The sequence below is a fragment of the Scyliorhinus torazame genome, chromosome 21 (genome assembly GCF_047496885.1).
Source record: "Scyliorhinus torazame isolate Kashiwa2021f chromosome 21, sScyTor2.1, whole genome shotgun sequence".
Lineage (NCBI taxonomy): Eukaryota > Metazoa > Chordata > Chondrichthyes > Carcharhiniformes > Scyliorhinidae > Scyliorhinus > Scyliorhinus torazame.
The window spans coordinates 48348716-48368555 of record NC_092727.1 but is presented as its reverse complement, the minus strand read 5'-3'; the positions used below and the strand labels follow the sequence as shown (position 1 = coordinate 48368555).

Genomic DNA, 19840 nt, shown 5'->3' with positions numbered 1-19840 from the left:
TGCCGGGCATGACCAAAACATATGGGTATGATTCGCTGGGCTTCTCGAGCACCTCGCACACCTATCCTCCACCCCAAAAATTTACTGAGCCGTGCTCCAGTCATATGCGCCCTGTGTAATACCTTAAACTGAAGCACACGAGGACGACGAGTTTACCCTGCTTAGGGCATCTGCCCACAGCCCCTCCTCGATCTCCTCCCCCAGCTCTTCTTCCCATTTCCCTTTTAGTTCATCTACCATAGTCTCCCCTTCGTCCCTCATTTCCCTATATATATCTGACACCTTACCATCCCCCACCCATGTCTTTGAGATCACTCTGTCCTGCACCTCTTGTGTCGGGAGCTGCGGGAATTCCCTCACCTGTTGCCTCGCAAAAGCCCTCAGTTGCATATACCTGAATGCATTCCCTTGGGGCAACCCATATTTCTCGGTCAGCGCTCCCAGACCAGCGAACTTCCCATCCGCAAACAGATCTTTCAGTTGCGTTATTCCTGCTCTTTGCCACATTCCATATCCCCCATCCATTCCCCCCGGGGCAAACCTATGGTTGTTTCTTATCGGGGACCCCCCCCAAGGCTCCAGTCTTTCCCCTATGCCGTCTCCACTGTCCCCAAATCTTCAGTGTAGCCACCACCACCGGGCTTGTGGTGTAGTTCCTCGGTGAGAACGGCAATGGGGCTGTCACCACAGCCTGTAGGCTAGTCCCCCTACAGGACGCCCTCTCTAATCTCTTCCACGCCGCTCCCTCCTCCTCTCCCATCCACTTACTCACCATTGAAATATTAGCGGCCCAATAATACTCACTTAGGCTCGGTAGTGCCAGCCCCCCCCCCTATCCCTGCTACGCTGTAAGAATCCCTTCCTCACTCGCGGGGTCTTCCCAGCCCACACAAAACCCATGATGCTCTTTTCAATCCTTTTAAAAAAAGCCTTCGTGATCACCACCGGGAGGCACTGAAACACAAAGAGGAATCTCGGGAGGACCACCATCTTAACCGCCTGCACCCTCCCTGCCAGTGACAGGGATACCATATCCCATCTCTTGGAATCCTCCTCCATTTGTTCCACCAACCGCGTTAAATTTAACCTATGCAATGTGCCCCAATTCTTGGCTATCTGGATCCCCAGGTAACGAAAGTCCCTTGTTACCTTCCTCAACTGTAGGTCCTCTATTTCTCTACTCTGCTCCCCTGGATGCACCACAAACAACTCACTTTTCCCCATGTTCAATTTATACCCTGAAAAATCCCCAAACTCCCCAAGTATCCGCATTATTTCTGGCATCCCCTCCGCCGGGTCTGCCACATATAGTAACAAATCGTCCGCATACAAAGATACCCGGTGTTCTTCTCCTCCTCTTAAGTACTCCCCTCCACTTCTTGGAACCCCTCAACGCTATCGCCAGGGGCTCAATCGCCAGTGCAAACAATAATGGGGACAGAGGGCATCCCTGCCTTGTCCCTCTATGGAGCCGAAAATATGCAGATCCCCGTCCATTCGTGACCACGCTCGCCATCGGGGCCCTATACAACAGCTGCACCCATCTAACATACCCCTCTCCAAAACCAAATCTCCTCAACACCTCCCACAAATAATCCCACTCCACTCTATCAAATGCTTTCTCGGCATCCATCGCCACTACTATCTCCGTTTCCCCCTCTGGTGGAGGCATCATCATTACCCCTAACAGCCTCCGTATATTCGTGTTCAGCTGTCTCCCCTTCACAAACCCAGTTTGGTCCTCGTGGACCACCCCTGGGACACATTCCTCTATTCTCATTGCCATTACCTTGGCCAGGATCTTGGCATCTACATATAGGAGGGAAATAGGTCTATAGGACCCGCATTGTAGCGGGTCCTTTTCCTTCTTTAAGAGAAGCGATATCGTTGCTTCAGACATAGTCGGGGGGGCAGTTGTCCCCTTTCCTTTGCCTCATTAAAGGTCCTCGTCAATACCGGGGCGAGCAAGTCCACATATTTTCTATAGAATTCGACTGGGAATCCATCCGGTCCCAGGGCCTTTCCCGCCTGCATGCTCCTAATTCCTTTCACCACTTCTTCTACCTCGATCTGTGCTCCCAGTCCCACCCTTTCCTGCTCTTCCACCTTGGGAAATTCCAGCCGATCCAAAAAGCCCATCATTCTCTCCCTCCCATCTGGGGGTTGAGCTTCATATAATTTTTTATAAAATGTCTTGAACACTCCATTCAGTCTCTCCGCTCCATCTCTCCTTCCTCATCCCTCACTCCCCCTATTTCCCTCGCTGCTCCCCTTTCCTCAATTGGTGTGCCAGCAACCTGCTCGCCTTCTCCCCATTTTCGTACTGTACACCCTGTGCCTTCCTCCATTGCGCCTCTGCAGTGCCCGTAGTCAGCAAGTAAAATTCTACATGTAGCCTTTGCCTTTCCCTGTACAGTCCCTCCTCCGGTGCTTCCGCATATTGTCTGTCCACCCTCAAAAGTTCTTGCAGCAACTGCTCCCGTTCCTTACTCTCCTGCTTCCCTTTATGTGCCCTTATTGATATCAGCTCCCCTTTAACCACCGACTTCAGCGCCTCCCAGACCACTCCCACCTGGACCTCCCCATTATCATTGAGTTCCAAGTACTTTTCAATGCACCCCCTCACCCTTAGACACATCCCCTCATCTGCCATTAGTCCCATGTCCATTCTCCAGGGTGGGCGCCCTCCTGTTTCCTCCCCTATCTCCAAGTCTACCCAGTGTGGAGCGTGATCCGAAATGGCTATAGCCGTATACTCCGTTCCCCTCACCTTCGGGATCAACGCCCTTCCCAGCACAAAAAAGTCTATTCGCGAGTAGACTTTATGGACATAGGAGAAAAACGAGAACTCCTTACTCCTAGGTCTGCTAAATCTCCACGGGTCTACACCTCCCATCTGCTCCATAAAATCTTTAAGTACCTTGGCTGCTGCCGGCCTCCTTCCAGTCCTGGACTTCGACCTATCCAGCCCTGGTTCCAACACCGTATTAAAATCTCCCCCCATTATCAGCTTTCCCATCTCTAGGTCCGGAATGCGTCCTAGCATCCGCCTCATAAAATTGGCATCATCCCAGTTCGGGGCATATACGTTTACCAAAACCACCGTCTCCCCCTGTAGTTTGCCACTCACCATCACGTATCTGCCCCCGTTATCCGCCACTATAGTCTTTGCCTCGAACATTACCCGCTTCCCCACTAATATAGCCACCCCCCTGTTTTTCGCATCTAGCCCCAAATGGAACACCTGCCCCACCCATCCTTTGCGTAGCCTAACCTGGTCTATCAGTTTCAGGTGCGTTTCCTGTAACATAACCACATCTGCCTTAAGTTTCTTAAGGTGTGCGAGTACCCGTGCCCTCTTTATCGGCCCGTTCAGCCCTCTCACGTTCCACGTGATCAGCCGGGTTGGGGGGCTTCCTACCCCCACCCCCTTGTCGATTAGCCATCCCCTTTTTCCAGCTCCTCACCCGGTTCCCACGCAGCTGTATCTCCCCCAGGCGGTGCCCCCCTGCCCATCCCCTCCCATCCCAGCTCCCCCCTCTCCCCAGCAGCAGCAACCCAGTAATTCTCCCCCCCCCCCCCGCTAGCGTAATTACTCCCCCCATGTTGCTCCCAGAAGTCAGCAAACTCTGGCCGACCTCGGCTCGCACCGTGCGACGCCCCCTCCTTCCTGCTTCTCTATTCCCGCCATGATTATCATAGCGCGGGAACCAAGCCTGCGCTTCTCCCTTGGCCCCGCCCCCAATGGCCAACGCCCCATCTCCTCCACCTCCCCTCCTCCCCCATCACCACCTGTGGAAGAGAGAAAAGTTACCACATCGCAGGATTAGTACATAAAACTCCTCTTTCCCCCCTTTTTAACCCCCCTCTTCGCCCCCCACATTCGCCCCACCACTTTGTTCAAACGTTCTTTTTAATAACCCGCTCATTCCAGTTTTCCTTCCACAATAAAAGTCCACGCTTCATCCGCCGTCTCAAAGTAGTGGTGCCTCCCTCGATATGTGACCCACAGTCTTGCCGGTTGCAGCATTCCAAATTTTATCTTCTTTTTATGAAGCACCGCCTTGGCCCGGTTAAAACTCGCCCTCCTTCTCGCCACCTCCGCACTCCAGTCTTGATAAACGCGGATCACTGCGTTCTCCCATTTACTGCTCCGAGTTTTCTTTGCCCATCTAAGGACCATTTCTCTATCCTTAAAACGGAGGAATCTCACCACTATGGCTCTGGGAATTTCTCCTGCTCTCGGTCCTCGCGCCATCACTCGGTATGCTCCCTCCACCTCCAACGGACCCGCCGGGGCCTCCGCTCCCATTAACGAGTGCAGCATCGTGCTCACGTATGCCCCGACGTCCGCTCCCTCCGCACCTTCAGGAAGACCAAGAATCCTCAGGTTCCTCCTCCTTGCGTTGTTCTCCAGTGCCTCCAACCTTTCCACACATCGTTTCTGATGTGCCTCATGCATCTCCATCTTCACCACCAGGCCCTGTATGTCGTCCTCATTCTCGGCTGCCTATGCCTTCACGACCCGAAGCTCCCGCTCCTGGGTCTTTTGTTCCTCCTTTAGCCCTTCGATCGCCTGTAGTATCGGGGCCAACAGCTCTTTCTTCTTTTCCTTTTTCAGCTCTTCCACACAGCATTTCAAGAACTCCTGGTGTTCAGGGCCCCATGTTAAACTGCCACCTTCCGACGCCATCTTGGTTTTTGCTTGCCTTCCTTGCCGCTGTTCTAAAGGATCCACTGCAATCCGGCCACTTTCTCCTCCTTTTTTCATCCGTATCCAGGGGGGATTCCCTTCTGGTTTACCGCAGTGTTTTTAGCTGTCAAAATTGCCGTTGGGGCTCCTATCAAGAGCCCTAAGGTCCGTTTCACCGGGAGCTGCCGAAACGTGCGACTCAGCTGGTCATCGCCGCACCCAGAAGTCCGGGTTTGACTTTTAATTAGTGGCTGAAGTGGTTCAGTGAGCAACTCAGCTATAACAAACCGAAACCCAAGAAATGAGGAAGCGAATGTTTTGATAATAATGGAAGTATGCAAAGTGTACTTCCACCTTTAGGTGGAAAAATGCACAGCAATTTCTCCAGTAATTATGACAGTACAGTGCCTTGAATTTGGGTGTCCAAAAACCAGAGTTGTCTGAAAACTGGACATTTTTTGTGTGGCCATGAATTGAGTAAAATGAAAAGAACGTATCAGGACAATTTGTCGGCCACTCCATTGGCAGTGGTAGGGCGTCCGATTAGTTACCTGTTTCGACGCTTGAACGCCATTCTATTCCTATGCTACAAGCGACCTCTGACCCCATTCTGCTTGGCCTCCAAGCCACCTGAAATCTGGCAAGATTTCCGCCCCAAGGTTGTCAATTTTGAGACGCTGCACTTGTACTACTTTAGTCTTTAAGTCTGGAACATAGTTACAGGAACTGACAATTTAGTCCCTTGACTCAAAAGGCCAATTACTGACCTGGTCAGAAAATGGACTGAGTGGCAGGAGACAGAAAATAAGAATATGGGCAGGTATTAATTTTTAGGATGTGTCTAGTGGTGGCCCACAAAGATCTGTGTTAATTCATTTTACTTATTAATGACTTGGATGGTGAAATAGAAAGGCACATATCCAAATTTACCGACAGCACCAAGATAGGTGGCATTGTAAGCACCATGGATGAAAGAATAGCGTTATAGAAAGATATTGAGCAGAATTTAACTCACTCCTGCTGGTGGGTTTGTAGGGGTGGGGGTGAGTGTAACATTTCTTGAATGCCCTTGCCGCTGGGTTCCTGCCCACCCTGACTGCTTTGCAATCTGACACTTGAATGGGTGAGTGGGGCCTAGGCTGGCCTACCCACACCCCATTTGAAGCCATTAAGTGGCCAATTTATTGACCACTTAAAGAGCCATTTTCCACTCAGCCTAAATTTTCAGGCTGGCCCAAAAATAAACCGGGTTCAGGACTCAGGCATGAGGTGGTGGGGAGTTGGGTGCCACCATCAGCAGCCTCCTTCTAACATCTGAATATCTTAATCTCCAACAAACACTGTTAAAGAATAATCATTCCTCTTAAATACCTCGTTTGAAAAGGTCTTTGCTAAACATGGTCTGTTAACAGCTCAGGAAAGCTTTCAGATGGCATGTTGCACAAATCCACATGCCTAATGCAGGTTGAGTGTGTACGTGCATTGCTTCCTCATTCCCTTGTAAACACGCTTACCTGGAAACATGAAGACGAGGAGCTGCAGGTCAAAGTAATATGACGACCAAGTGGTGGGCTGATGTTCAGAGACCGAGGCAATGATGGGAATGTTGTTCTTTGCATAAGAAGGGTCCAGTAAAGAGTAAAAACGGCCAGTCCATGGGGAAATCTTGCCTGCAATTAAATCACACCTAGTTATATTCAGAAAACAGAACAAGTATATTAGCTGCCACAATCTGTTGATTCATCGTGAATACAATATAAAACAGCCTTCTTTTTTCAAATCAGAGGTCTGAGTCAGGAGGAAAGGTTATTGAAGCAAAGGTTACTCAACCTTAAGGAGAAACAACAATGAGGGGCCCGACAAGTGGTAGACACATTCGCAGCTAGCTTAGAAAAAGGCAAATCGAGGTAGAACACTACTTTAAATTCAACCCAAAGCAGGACAAGATGGTACAGGGCTAAAGCAGGGCTAATGTTAGCGTGATAACATTGACTTCTGGTAGTATTCACAAGCAGTTGTAGTTTGATGGAGGTCCTTGGGAGCTATTTCAGGATAGGCCATCCTATGGCCATCTCCATCTGCACCTATCTTATGAGCAAACAGTATTCTTAGTATTTCACAGTGAAAGCAGCCAGTATGCCAATCCAGGAAGGAATACTGGGAAAGTTAATAATCCATAAGTAACAGGGAGAACACTGTACAGGAAGCTTATTAAGGAAACAGAGGAATAGGTTACACAATCTTCAGGAAATACTTGACCACGATCATGGAATATGGCAGTTATAAACGATAATAGAGAAATCGATTTTCCTGCTAGAACACAGACAATCAACCAAAAACGATAGGGAGTACGTTAATCTTCCCCCTCAGTTTGTACACAAGCAGGAATCAGCACCCAGAAACATCTGCAGAGGTGGAGAAGGTCAACAATATGGACTGAACTGGCTGTGATTAAATTCTATGTCATTCTATGCAACATACAGCAGGAGAAACGTCTGATCACAACACAAGACCACTGAATGAAAAGCATTGCCCCACAGGGGAGGAAATCTACTGTCCTCAACTGGTCTGGCCGACATGTGACTCTAGATCCACAACAATGTGATTGCCTCTTAAAGCATTAACTGCTGGCCTTACCAGCGGCACTCGTATCCCAAGAACATAGAACAATACAGCGCAGTACAGGCCCTTCGGCCCACGATGTTGCACCGAAACAAAAGCCATCTAACCTACACTATGCCATTATCATCCATATGTTTATCCAATAAACTTTTAAATGCCCTCAAAGTTGGCGAGTTCACTACTGTAGCAGGTAGGGCATTCCACGGCCTCACTACTCTTTGCGTAAAGAACCTACCTCTGACCTCTGTCCTATATCTATTACCCCTCAGTTTAAAGTTATGTCCCCTCGTGCCAGCCATTTCCATCCGCGGGAGAAGGCTCTCACTGTCCACCCTATCTAATCCCCTGATCATTTTGTATGCCTCTATTAAGTCTCCTCTTAACCTTCTTCTCTCCAACGAAAACAACCTCAAGTCCATCAGCCTTTCCTCATAAGATTTTCCCTCCATACCAGGCAACATCCTGGTAAACCTCCTCTGCACCCGCTCCAAAGCCTCCATGTCCTTCCTATAATGCGGTGACCAGAACTGTACGCAATACTCCAAATGCGGCCGTACCAGAGTTCTGTACAGCTGCAACATGACCTCCTGACTCCGGAACTCAATCCCTCTACCAATAAAGGCCAACACTCCATAGGCCTTCTTCACAACCCTATCAACCTGGGTGGCAACTTTCAGGGATCTATGTACATGGACACCTAGATCCCTCTGCTCATCCACACTTTCAAGAACTTTACCATTAGCCAAATATTCCGCATTCCTGTTATTCCTTCCAAAGTGAATCACCTCACACTTCTCTACATTAAATTCCATTTGCCACCTCTCAGCCCAGCTCTGCAGCTTATCTATATCCCTCTGTAACCTGCTACATCCTTCCACATTATCGACAACACCACCGACTTTAGTATCGTCTGCAAATTTACTCACCCACCCTTCTGCGCCTTCCTCTAGGTCATTGATAAAAATGACAAACAGCAACGGCCCCAGAACAGATCCTTGTGGTACTCCATTCTGAACATTTCCCATCAACCACCACCCTCTGTCTTCTTTCAGCTAGCCAATTTCTGATCCACATCTCTAAATCACCCTCAATCCCCAGCCTCCGTATTTTCTGCAATAGAACGAAGAACAAAGAAATTTCAGATCATCAGTGATCTCACACACACCCCTCTTTTCTCTGGTATTAGGTAGTGCTTCTGCTGTCGTTAGGATGAGATAAAATGGACCACTCTTCTGGCTGTGAGTGGAGGTGATTGATTTGGAGAGCGGCAGGGTTAGGGAGGGGGCAGTAATGAAGAGGAAGAGGTAATAGAACAAAACAAGCAGTAACATGGTACCTGTCAGCATCAGCACTGTTCCTGCAGACAGAACCACCAACCCCACCAGGGAGATGACACTTTTGAAAAGGATCTCAAACTGTTGCGGGTTTAACTTGCTGCGTAAATAGTCAACAAACGCATGGATTTGGCACAGACCAAAAATGCCCAGAGCAGCCATGTGCTCTGAAGACTGGACAGGCTGAGGGGTGAAAGAAAACCAGGTAATTAAAATACTTCATCGTACGACCCAGATTGCTCACAGGGCATTAAGTATTCCGTATCCAAACATTATAATATTATGGTTTATTTTGAAAAAAGGAATAATTTATTGACATGCACAATATAAGAGATGAAATTAAATCAAATCAGTGTAACAAATATTGGAGCCTATGTACCAGGATCCAGCTAACTTGTTAAAACCTAAATGATAGAGAACAATGAATTCCGACTTACTTGACCGGAAACTGCTGCATAAATGCTTCAGGTAAGGGGTCACTGCATCTGCTGCTTACTAAAATGGGCAGTCTGGTCTGAAACTGACTGCATCTACTTTGCAAAAGGATTTCAGTTCCCAGTTGTTTAAGGGACTTGACAGGGTAATGACAGAGAAACAACTTCTTCTGGTGGAACAATCCAGAACACAAGGTTTTACGGTTAAGAGTCTTGTCATTTAGATGTGAAATCAGGAAGTACTTTTTAACCACACAAAAGATAGTGGAAATCTGGAATTCGCTCTCTCAGCAGGTTGTGGGTGCTGGGAGTTAATTGAATGTTTTCAATATGGGAGGGTGATAGCTTTTTTTAATGGAAGAGAATTTAAAGATATGGACCAAGGCATTCAGAGCTGAGGTACAGGTCAGCCATTATCTAAGTTAACAGTCGACATGATAAAGGAGCTGAATAGTCTGCACCTGTTCCTGCCTGAGGCTGAACATAAAAACTTAAAAGGGATAATTGTAAGATATAGTTATATGTCAGCAGGCTGGACATTATAGCCTTGCCCCACACTGTGCTATACAGTCTTGTAAAAAGGGCCTCCTCCATTAAGATCTGGCTTGGTCTGATGTCCTCATCACCTCGACTCATACATGTTGAGGGGCTGCCAACACATGTGGGACTGTACAGCAGCACAATCCAGAGGACAGGAGAGAAAGCAAATAGCTTTAGACACCTGGAATCCCACAAAGGAGATCTGCATTGAGAGGATGGTTCCAAGGCTGTACACCGTGCAGTATGCAACATAGATCCGGTGGGAAAATCGGCCAGTCAGCATAAGGACGAGTACGTGAAGAGGGATCAGATTAATCAGAAACACGTAACCACCCCATGATGAAACCTGAAAGGAATAAAACGCATTATCAATTGAATGCTAATATTAATAATAAATGCATTGATATGAAATATCATTATTTTAACAAGGGCATGTATCCATTTAAACAAGTCAGAAAATGGGGTTTTTCTATATGCCAGCTGCCTTTGTTCGGCCAGGTGATAGTGATTGTGTGTTTGGGTGGCGCTGTCAAAGGAGCCTCGGAAAGTGCATCTGCGTTGGTGGTGGAAGGAGTGAATGTTTCAGTGGTGGATGGGGTATCAATCAGTCAAGCTGCTTTGTCCTGGATGGTGTAGAGCTCAGAGCGTTGATGAGCTGCACTCATCCAGAAAAATGGAGAGTATTCCAGCACACTTCTGACTTGTGTTTTCTGGATGGTGAAAAGGCTTTAGGAAGTCAGGAGAGGGGTTACTCACCACTGAATTCCCAGCCTGACATGCTCTTGCATTCACAGTATTTGTGTGACTGGCCAAGTTAAGATTTGATCAGAGATCCAGATGTTGGTGTTGGGGGAATTCGACGACAGTAATGTCACTGGAAATATCTCTCAAGCCCATGCCTGAAGTATTGCCGCATGCTGGCACGGATTGTCTCAGTACCTGAGAAGTTGCGAATGGAACTGAACACTGTGCACTCATTAGTAAACACCCCCAATTCTGGCCTTACGATGGAGGGAAGGTCAATGATACAGCAGCTAACAATGCTCGCGCCTAGGACACCTCGCTGGGTAATTCCTGCATTGATTTCCGGAGTTGGGCTGATTGGTCTCCAACAATCTACAATCTTCCTTTGTTTCAGCAAGTGGAAACTTTCCCCCCCACCTATTCCCATTGCCTTTAATTGCCAGGGCTCCTTGATACTACACACAGTTCAGCGCTGTCTTGATGTCAAGAGTAGTCACTTTCACTTCACATCTGGTATTCAGCAACTTGGCCACATTTGGACCAAAGCTGCAATGAGTTCTGGAGCGAAGTAGTTCTGGCGAATCCAATCTAAGCAACGAGGTTACAAGGGAATACGTACCATTTGATAGTATTGTTGCAAGACCATCTGTCACTTCTCTGATGGGATGGGAAATTGTCAAATTAGGTTAGTCCTGGGTTTTGTGTGTAGGACATAGTGGTAAATTTTCCATTGTTAGGTAGATACCAGTGTTTCCTCTGCAGCACAAGTATACTACCACCAGGCACATGTTCCCAAATTTGCGCAATAAACGTTTGTGGCTCATTTCAGATCACTCAAGTACCAGGAGAGAATCTAACCATTCCTCCATGACATTCAATGGCATTGTCAGTGCTAAATCCTTCACTAACACTACCAGGCAGTTACCAGTGATTAGAAACTGAACTGGGCCAGCCATATAAATACTGTGGCTACAAGAAGCAGGTCAGAGGCTAGGAATTCTGAAATGAGTAACTCACCTCCCGATTGCCCAAAATACTGGTCATCATCGAAAATGCACAAGCCGAGAGTATGATGGAATACTCTCCACTTGCCTGAATGAGTGCAGCTCCAACACCCAAGAAACTTGACACAGGACAAAGCAGCCTGCTTGATTGGCACGCCATCCACCACCACTGACATTTGCTCCTCCCACCACCAACATACAGTTGTCATGTGAGAGTACATTTAAGAAATGGATGTTTATAAATGGGTGTGTATATAAATATCTGTAGTGAGAGTACCTTTAAGAAATGGGTGTTTACCACTGCAGCGATGTCAGAGTGGGTGGAGCTGGGCTGTCTGTCAGCTTTTTGCTTTTGTTTTTGAGCAGGCTGCAGGGTGTGTTTTACTTTCGTTTTCAGTGTGGGAGCTGAAGCCAGACCAAGCAGGTGTACTGCTGTTCTCTCTGCCATCAAAAGACTATCTCTGGATCATTTGGTGAATTCAGAATTATAAATATTCTCAGTAGTGAAGTTAAGCCTGATGTCTTTTTGTTTTGAAGGTTTTTTTACATCTTATGGATGTTAAAAGGACAGCTTAATCATTACTTAGTGTTGCATTCTTTGGGGGTTGTATTTGAATTGATAGTTGCGAAGATGTTCACTGTATATTCCAAAAAGGTTAAAGAGTTCATAGAATAAACATGGTTTTGCTTTAAAAATTACTTTTCCATATCTGCTGTACCCCACCTGTAGAGTGGACCGTGTGCTCCCCATCCACAATCTAGTAAAAGTTGTGGGTCAGGTATACTCCATGATACACTTTGGGGTTCTCTAAACCCTGGCTCATAACACAGTGCAACAGTGCGTGTGATCTAAAACAGTGCTTTTCAAACTTTCTTTCCCAGCACCCACTTTTACCAACCAGCCGACCATCGTGACACTCAATTTTTGCTTTCCTTTAGGCAACAGGTGAATCCGTTTGGTTGTCAGGATCTCACTCCAAACAGGTTCACAGGAGAAAGAGGCTAATGTGCATATAAATTGCTGGTTCCTTTGTATTGTCGTCATCTTTTTGAGGATGTAAAATCCAACCTTGCACAAGTAGGTTGTTGTGAAGGGCAATAGCAACAAAATGGTTATTTTAGTCAGCACTGTATATTTCTGACAGCCTCATGGAATTGTGGCGCTGTTTTTAATGTGCTGTCTCAGGTGAAATGCAGAAGAACAGTCTCTTCACTTGGAGTCAGCTGTAAGTTAATAACTGACCTTGGGAAATAATTTTTCACCCACCTCTTCTCTTTCAAAATCTGAAACTTCTCTGGAAGCAGCGACAAAAACTGTTGATCAGGGCAGCCAGATGAGACTGAATAAGGCTTGCCAGTCTATTGACATCCCTTACTAACACGGTTTTCTTTGATGTGTCACAGCAATGTAGGGAACATGTTTTGGCTCACACTTGCCAAACTTCCAATGACTTTTGGAAAGCTTCAGTTACTTCACAATGCCGAAAACAATCATCCTTCCCATGCAATGAGGTTCAGTTTGTTTAGAATTGAAAAGATGTCTGCAAGTTAAGACATAGTTAGCGCCCAAGTTTCAGCACCGAATGAATCAGCCAGAGGGGATGGTTTCTCAAGGAGGAAAGAGTGGATTTTAAATTTCAGTTCGTAAACTGTGACAAACATCCGACCCCCTGATAGCCAACGTAGCTCCATGTGGAACAAGAATTGTGCGTGCTCAGCCCCTGAATCGGAACACAGAGCCTCAAAAAGCCTGGTATTGAGTGCGCTGCGTTTAATTAAATTTGCATCTTTCACAATTCCTTTCAACACCACTTCAAGATCAGATGGAGTTCCTTTCGATTCCAATGCCTCACGGTGAATAAAACAATGATTCCAAACAATGTCCTGACCAGCATGCCTCCCAGTCATGTTGGCTGCCCATCGCTTGTATTCCTCTGCAATTTTCCAACCCGCAGTCCAGCCCACATTTTCCAACCATGTTAACTATTCAATGCTTCAAAAATCTCTGCGCCAGTCGTGTTGGTTGGTAATGTCAGGCAGCACAGCAAATCCTCAACAAATACTTTGTGCCAAACATACCTAACCTAAACTAGCAAGGTTGCACAATCTGAAACGTCTGTGCTTTCATCCTGTTGTATTGAGAACTCCTTTGCTGACTTTAAACGAGAAATAAGCTAGGCTTCTAAATTCGCAGCAATATCACAAATTCAGCAAGCCACTGCTTTATCACTAAGGGGGACGCATTTTAGTTTTTCAACTGACCTCTCATCTCGGGCCGTACGAGCCATGTCTAATGCTGCAGGGAGAACTGATCTCTCTGGTACAGTGGGGCATTTTCTCTTTAGCTACACAGTAAGCTGCCAAAAAAGTCAAGAGGCTTGTCCTCAAACTCATCGTTATACTGCTTTGTTCCTGATTTCAGTTTCTTCTTAGTAGGCTGGTCATCAGAGGCCCTAGGGTTCGGAATACAGCTCACACCAGCACTGCTTTGTTCTGATGTGGACTCTCCTGAACAGCTCACACTAGCACTGCTGTGCCCTGCCGTGGATTCTCCCGAGTAGCTCTCGCCAGCAGATTCAGTTGTGAGATTCTGGCCTGTTTGTGCCTCTGGCCCTGTCTTCCTTATAACAAAATGATCCATCTTCAGTTCTTCACAGTCCTGTTGCCTTACTTGCTCGCAGCTAGAAAATGGAGGAATCTCTCCTCTGTGATTTGGGGCCAAATGTATGGATGCACAGGGCATGTGTAGTCAGTGTACCTGTCGAGCATGCAACCTACTCTCTGCTGCCACTTCTGGCGGGAAGACAGCATCGCTCGTATTTAAAAGCCAGTTGCGGCGACTTCCGGTTGCGGCTATGCTGAGCTAAGTCGCACGTTCGGCAGCTCCCGCCAGAAATTGACTTTTGGGCTCTTTTTAGGGGCCCCAGTGGCATTTGTTCGACTGTTCCCAGTGTGGGAAGGTGACAGTACGATTTCCCCGGCACTGTATGGATTGGACCAGGAGTGGAGTGGTGAAAAAAGTAATTCTGGTGCAGCGAAAAGTGCGAGGGATGAAAGCCAAGATGGCGGCGGGTGGAGACCAGTCAGCGTGGGCGCAAGAGCAGCAGGAGTTTCTCAAGCGCTGCTTCACGGAATTGAAAGCAGAGCTGCAGGAGCCGATGAAGGCTTCGATCAAGCTGGTCGAGACCCAGAAGGCCCAAGGGGCGGCGATCCAGGAGGTGCGGCAGAAGGCCTCGGAGAATGAGGACGAGATATTGGGCCTGGCGGTGAAGGTGGAGGCACACGAGGCGCTGCATAAGAAATGGCAGGAGAAGTTAGAGGACATGGAGAATCGGTCGAAGAGGAAGAATCTGCGGATTCCGGGTCTCCCGGAGGGAGTGGAGGGGTCGGATGCTGGTGCAAATGTGGTCACGATGCTGAACATGTTGATGGGCGCGGGTGCCTGCCCGAGGCCCCTGCAGCTGGATGGGGCCCACCGAGTCCTGGCGAGGAGGCCCAATATTGGCGGGCGGTATTGGTGCGGTTCCACCGCTTGGTGGACAGGGAGTGTGTCCTAAGATGGGCAAAAAAGGAGCGGAGCAGCAGGTGGGAGAATGCAGAGGTCCGTATATACCAGGACTGGAACGCGGAGGTGGCCAAGAAGAGGGCCGGGTACAATCGGGCTAAGGCGGTTCTGCATCGGAAGGGGGTGAAATTCGGGATGCTGCAGCCGGCGCGACTGTGGGTCACGTTTAAGGACCGGCACCATTACTTTGAGTCGCCGGAGGAGGCGTGGACCTTTATTCAGGCCAAAAGGTTGGACACGGACTGAGGGTCGGTTGTGAGGGGAGGTCGCGGGGGGCTACTGTGGTTACTGTGCTTTGGGGGATGTTCTGTTCTGTATTGTTTCTGTATTGGGGAAAGAGAGAGACTACCACACTGGGGGGTCGATGGAGTGGCGGGGTCAGCAGACTTACGGGAGTGCTATGGGGGGAGCAACGCAGCTAGGGGGGGAACCGGGTTGCTGCTGCATTGGCCAAAGGGGAGCTGGAGCTCGGAGAGAGAGTCGGGGCGGGGGTCTGCCGCTGGGGGAAATGGAGAGTGCGGGAGGCGCGGGCACGTGGTTGGCCTAGAAAAAGGAATGGCTAATCGGCGGGGGGGGGGCCTGAACGGGCCGGTCAAGAGGGCCCGTGTGTTCGCGCACCTGAAGGGACTGAAGGCAGATGTGGTTATGCTCCAGGAGACACATTTGAGGGTGGCAGATCAGGTTAGGCTGAGAAAGGGGTGGGGAGGGCAGGTTTTCCAATCAGGGTTGGACACAAAAAACCGAGGGGTGGCGATTTTGGTGGGGAGGCAGGTGTCGTTTGAGGCGCTGAACATCGTGGCAGACAATGGAGGTAGGTATGTGATGGTGAGTGGTAAGCTGCAGGGGATATTAGTGAATGTATATGCTCCGAATTGGGACGAAGCCGGACTTATGCGGAGCATGTTGGGCCGGATTCCGGACCTGGAGGCAGGGAGCTTGATAATGGAGGGGGGGGGGGGAGAAGAGAGAGAAGAGACGGACTTCAACACAGTACTGGATCCAGCATTGGACCGCTCCAGGTCCAGGACGGGTAAGAGGCCGGCGGCGGCCAAGGTGCTGAGGGGGTTTATGGACCAGATAGGAGTGGACCCATGGAGGTTTGTCAGGCCGGGGGCCAGGGAATTTTCTTTCTTTTCCCACGTACATAAAGCCTACTCCCGGATAGGCTCCTTCGTTTTGAGTAGGGCAATAATCCCGAGGGTGGAGGACACGGAGTATTCGGCCATAGCCATCTCAGACCATGCCCCTCATTGGGTGGAGCTGGAGCTAGGGGAGAGGGACCAGCGCCCGCTGTGGCGCCTGGATGTGGGCTTGCTGGCGGATGAGTTGGTGAGCGGGCGGATCCGGGGGTGCATTGAAAGCTATCTAGAGGCTAACGATAATAGGGAGGTGCAGGTGGTCTGGGAGGCGCTGAAGGCGGTGATTAGGGGTGAGCTAATCTCCACTAGGGCCCACAAGGAGAAGAAGGAGAGGAGAGAGAGGGAGAGATTGGTGGGGGAGATTTTAAGGGTGGATAGGAGGTATGCAGAGGTCCCCGAGGAGGGACTACTCAAGGAGCAACGAAGCCTCCAGGCCGAGTTCGACCTGTTGACCACCAAGAAGGCAGAGGTGCAGTGGAGAAAAGCGCAAGGGGCGGTGTACAAGTACGGGGAGAAGGCTAGCCGGATGTTGGCACACCAGCTTCGGAAGCGGGAGGCAGCGAAGGAGATTGGGGGAGTTAGGGATAAAGGGGGGAGCACGGTGCGGAGTGCGGTGGGAATAAATGGTGTAGTTAGAGACTTTTATGAGGGGCTGTATAGGTTTGAGCCCCCGACGGAGGGGGGGGGGGGGGGGGGATGCATCGATTTTTGGATCGACTGAGGCTCCCGAAGGTGGAGGAGGAGCAGGTGGCTGGGCTTGGGGCACCGGTAGGGCTGGAGGAGCTGACTTAGGGGCTGGGGGGTATGCAGGCGGGGAAGGCACCAGAGCCAGATGGGTTCCCGGTGGAATTTTACCGGAAGTACATGGACCTGCTGGGCCCTCTATTAGTGAGGACTTTCAATGAGGCGAGGGAGAGGGGGGCCCTACCCCCGACGATGTCCAGGGTGCTGATCTCGAAGCGGGACAAGGACCCATTACAGTGTGGGTCGTATAGGCCAATCTCTCTCCTCAACGTGGACCCAAAGCTGCTGGCGAAGTTGTTGGCTATCAGAATTGAGGACTGTGTCCCGGGGGTGATTCACGAGGACCAGACGGGTTTTGTTAAGGGAAGGCAGCTGAATACCAATGTGCGGAGGCTCCTTAACGTAATCATGATGCTTGCAGTGGAGGGGGAAGCGGAGATAGTGGCGGTGATGGACGCGGAGAAGGCCTTCGATAGGGTGGAGTGGGGGTACCTCTGGGAAGTGTTGAGGAGGTTTGGGTTGGGGGAGGGGTTCATTAGTTGGGTTAGGCTACTTTACGAAGCCCCGGTGGCGAGTGTGGCCACGAATCGGAGGAGGTCGGAACACTTTTGGCTGTACTGGGGGACGAGGCAGGGGTGCCCCCTAAGCCACTTGCTATTTGCATTGGCAATTGAGCCTTTGGCTATGGCTCAAAGGGAGTCCTGGAACTGGAGGGGGCTGGTCGGGGGGGAGGGGAGGGGAGGAACACCGGGTTTCGTTGTATGCCGATGACCTGTTACTGTATGTGGCGGACCCAGTGTGGGGGGGGGGGGGGGATGCCGGAGGTGATGCAGATACTCAGGGAGTTTGGGGACTTTTCCGGGTATAAGCTCAACGTGGGGAAGAGTGAGCTCTTTGTGGTACACCCAGGGGACCAGGGAAGGGGATAGACGAGCTTCCACTGAAGAGGGCGGAAAGGAGTTTTCAGTACCTGGGGATCCACGTGGCCAGGAGCTGAGGGGCCCTACACAAGCTCAACTTGACGAGGCTGGTGGAGCAGATGGAGGAGGAGTTTAAAAGGTGGGATATGCTGCTACTCTCCCTGGCGGGTAGGGTACAGTCGGTGAAGATGACGGTGCTCCCGAGGTTCCTTTTTATATTCCAGTGTCTCCCCATCCTGATCCCCAAGGCCTTTTTTAAGCGGGTCAGTAGGAGCATCATGGGATTCGTGTGGGCGAAAAAGGCCCCGAGGGTGAGAAGGGTTTTGGAGCGGAGTAGGGACAGAGGAGGGTTAGCGTTACCTAATTTGTGTGGGTATTACTCGGCTGCCAATGAGGGTTCCTAAGCTGACACAGGGCAGGAATTAGAAGGATGGGGCCCTGTTTTTAGATGGGACGTTTGCGAGCCTTGGGGCGCTGGAGGAAAAATTCAGGCTTCTCCCCGGAAATGTCTTCAGGTACATGCAGGTAAGGGTGTTTGTAAGACGGCAGGTGAGGGAGTTCCCTTTACTTCCAGCACTCGGTATCCAGGATAGGGTGCTCTCGGGGGTGTGGGTTGGAGAGGGCAGGGTCTCGGCGATCTACCAGGAGATGCAGGAGGAGGAGGAGACCTCAGTGGAGGAGCTAAAGGGTAAATGGGAGGAAGAGCCTGGGGAGGAGATAGACGAGGGTACGTGGGCGGACGCCCTGGGTAGGGTTAATTCTTCCTCCTCTTGCGTTAGGCTTAGCCTGATACAATTTAAATTCTTCACAGAGCGCATATGACATGGGCGAGGCTGAGCAGGTTCTTTGGGGTGGAAGACAGGTGTGGGAGGTGCTCGGGGAGCCCAGCAAATCACACCCACATGTTCTGGGCGTGCCCGGCGCTGGATGGGTTCTGGAGGGGTATTGCGAGGACGATGTCTAAGGTGGTGAACACGCGGGTTAAGCCGAGCTGGGGGTTAGCACTATTTGGGGTATCGGACGAGCTCGGAGTGCAGGAGGCGAAAGAGGCCGGTATTCAGGCCTTTGCGTCCCTGGTAGCCCGGCGGAAGATTCTGCTACAGTGGAAGGATGCGAGGCCCCCCGAGTGTGGAAGCCTGGATCAGCGACATCGCAGGGTTCATTAAATTGGAGAGGGTAAAATTTGCCCTGAGAGGGTCTGTGCAAGGGTTCTTCAGGCGGTGGCAACCGTTCCTAGGCTTTCTAGCGGAGCGTTAGGAGGTGGTCAGCAGCAGCAGCAACCCAGAGGGGGTTTGTGTTTTCTACTGTGTTTATTATTGCTTAACGGGGGGGGTTTGTATATTGGGGGAATTCGTGATGTAGTTGCAAGATGTTTATTTATGTGTTATTTGTTTTTCTTTTTTCTGTAAGGGGGGGTTTGTTGAAAATATGTAAAAATTTGAATAAAAATATTTCTTAAAAAAAAGCCAGTTGCGGCCAGCATTCTCAACTTAAAAGCCAGCAAAGGCAGCATGGTGGCGCAGTGGATAGCACTGCTGCCTCATGACGCGAGGTCCCAGGATCGATCCCGGCTCTGGGTCACTGCCCGTGTGTAGTTTGCACATTCTCCCCGTGTTTGCATGGGTTTCGCCCCCACAACCCAAAGATGTGCAGGGTAGGTGGATTGGCCACATTAAAATTGCCCCTTAATTGGAAAAAATGAATTGGGTACTCTAAATTTATCAAGTAAACCTTAAAAAGCCAGCCCTGTCTGGCATACTGAAAAGCCGATCGCAACAGATTGCTCTGCGCCCCTCCTGATACCTGCCTGTGACCCACCCGTGGATCACGACCCGCAGTTTGAAAAATCCTGATCTACAAGATGCACTGCAGCAACTCACCAAGGCTCCTTCTACAGCACCTTTCAAACCCTCTGCTACCCGAGAGGACGAAAGCAGCATGGGAACGCAACCGCCTGCAGTTTCCCCTCCAAGCCACTCACCATCCTGACTTGGAACTACATTGTTGCTTCTTCACCATCACTGGGTCAAAATCCTGGAACTCCCTCCCCAACAGCACCTGCACCACATGGACTGCAGTGGTGCAATAAGATAACTCACCA

At 49.8% G+C, this 19840-nt stretch overlaps 1 protein-coding gene across 1 annotated transcript in view; it reads right to left on the bottom strand.

Annotated features, from left to right (window-relative positions):
* stt3a (STT3 oligosaccharyltransferase complex catalytic subunit A) overlaps nucleotides 1-19840 on the bottom strand; it is a 91807-nt gene that overhangs the window by 34862 nt on the left and 37105 nt on the right. The window contains exons 8-10 of the mRNA XM_072486765.1: nucleotides 9805-9969; nucleotides 8652-8832; nucleotides 6208-6363 (exon numbers count right to left, since the gene is read on the bottom strand). Of these exons, the coding sequence (XP_072342866.1) occupies nucleotides 6208-6363; nucleotides 8652-8832; nucleotides 9805-9969 (502 nt within the window). The remainder of the gene's footprint in view (nucleotides 1-6207; nucleotides 6364-8651; nucleotides 8833-9804; nucleotides 9970-19840) is intronic.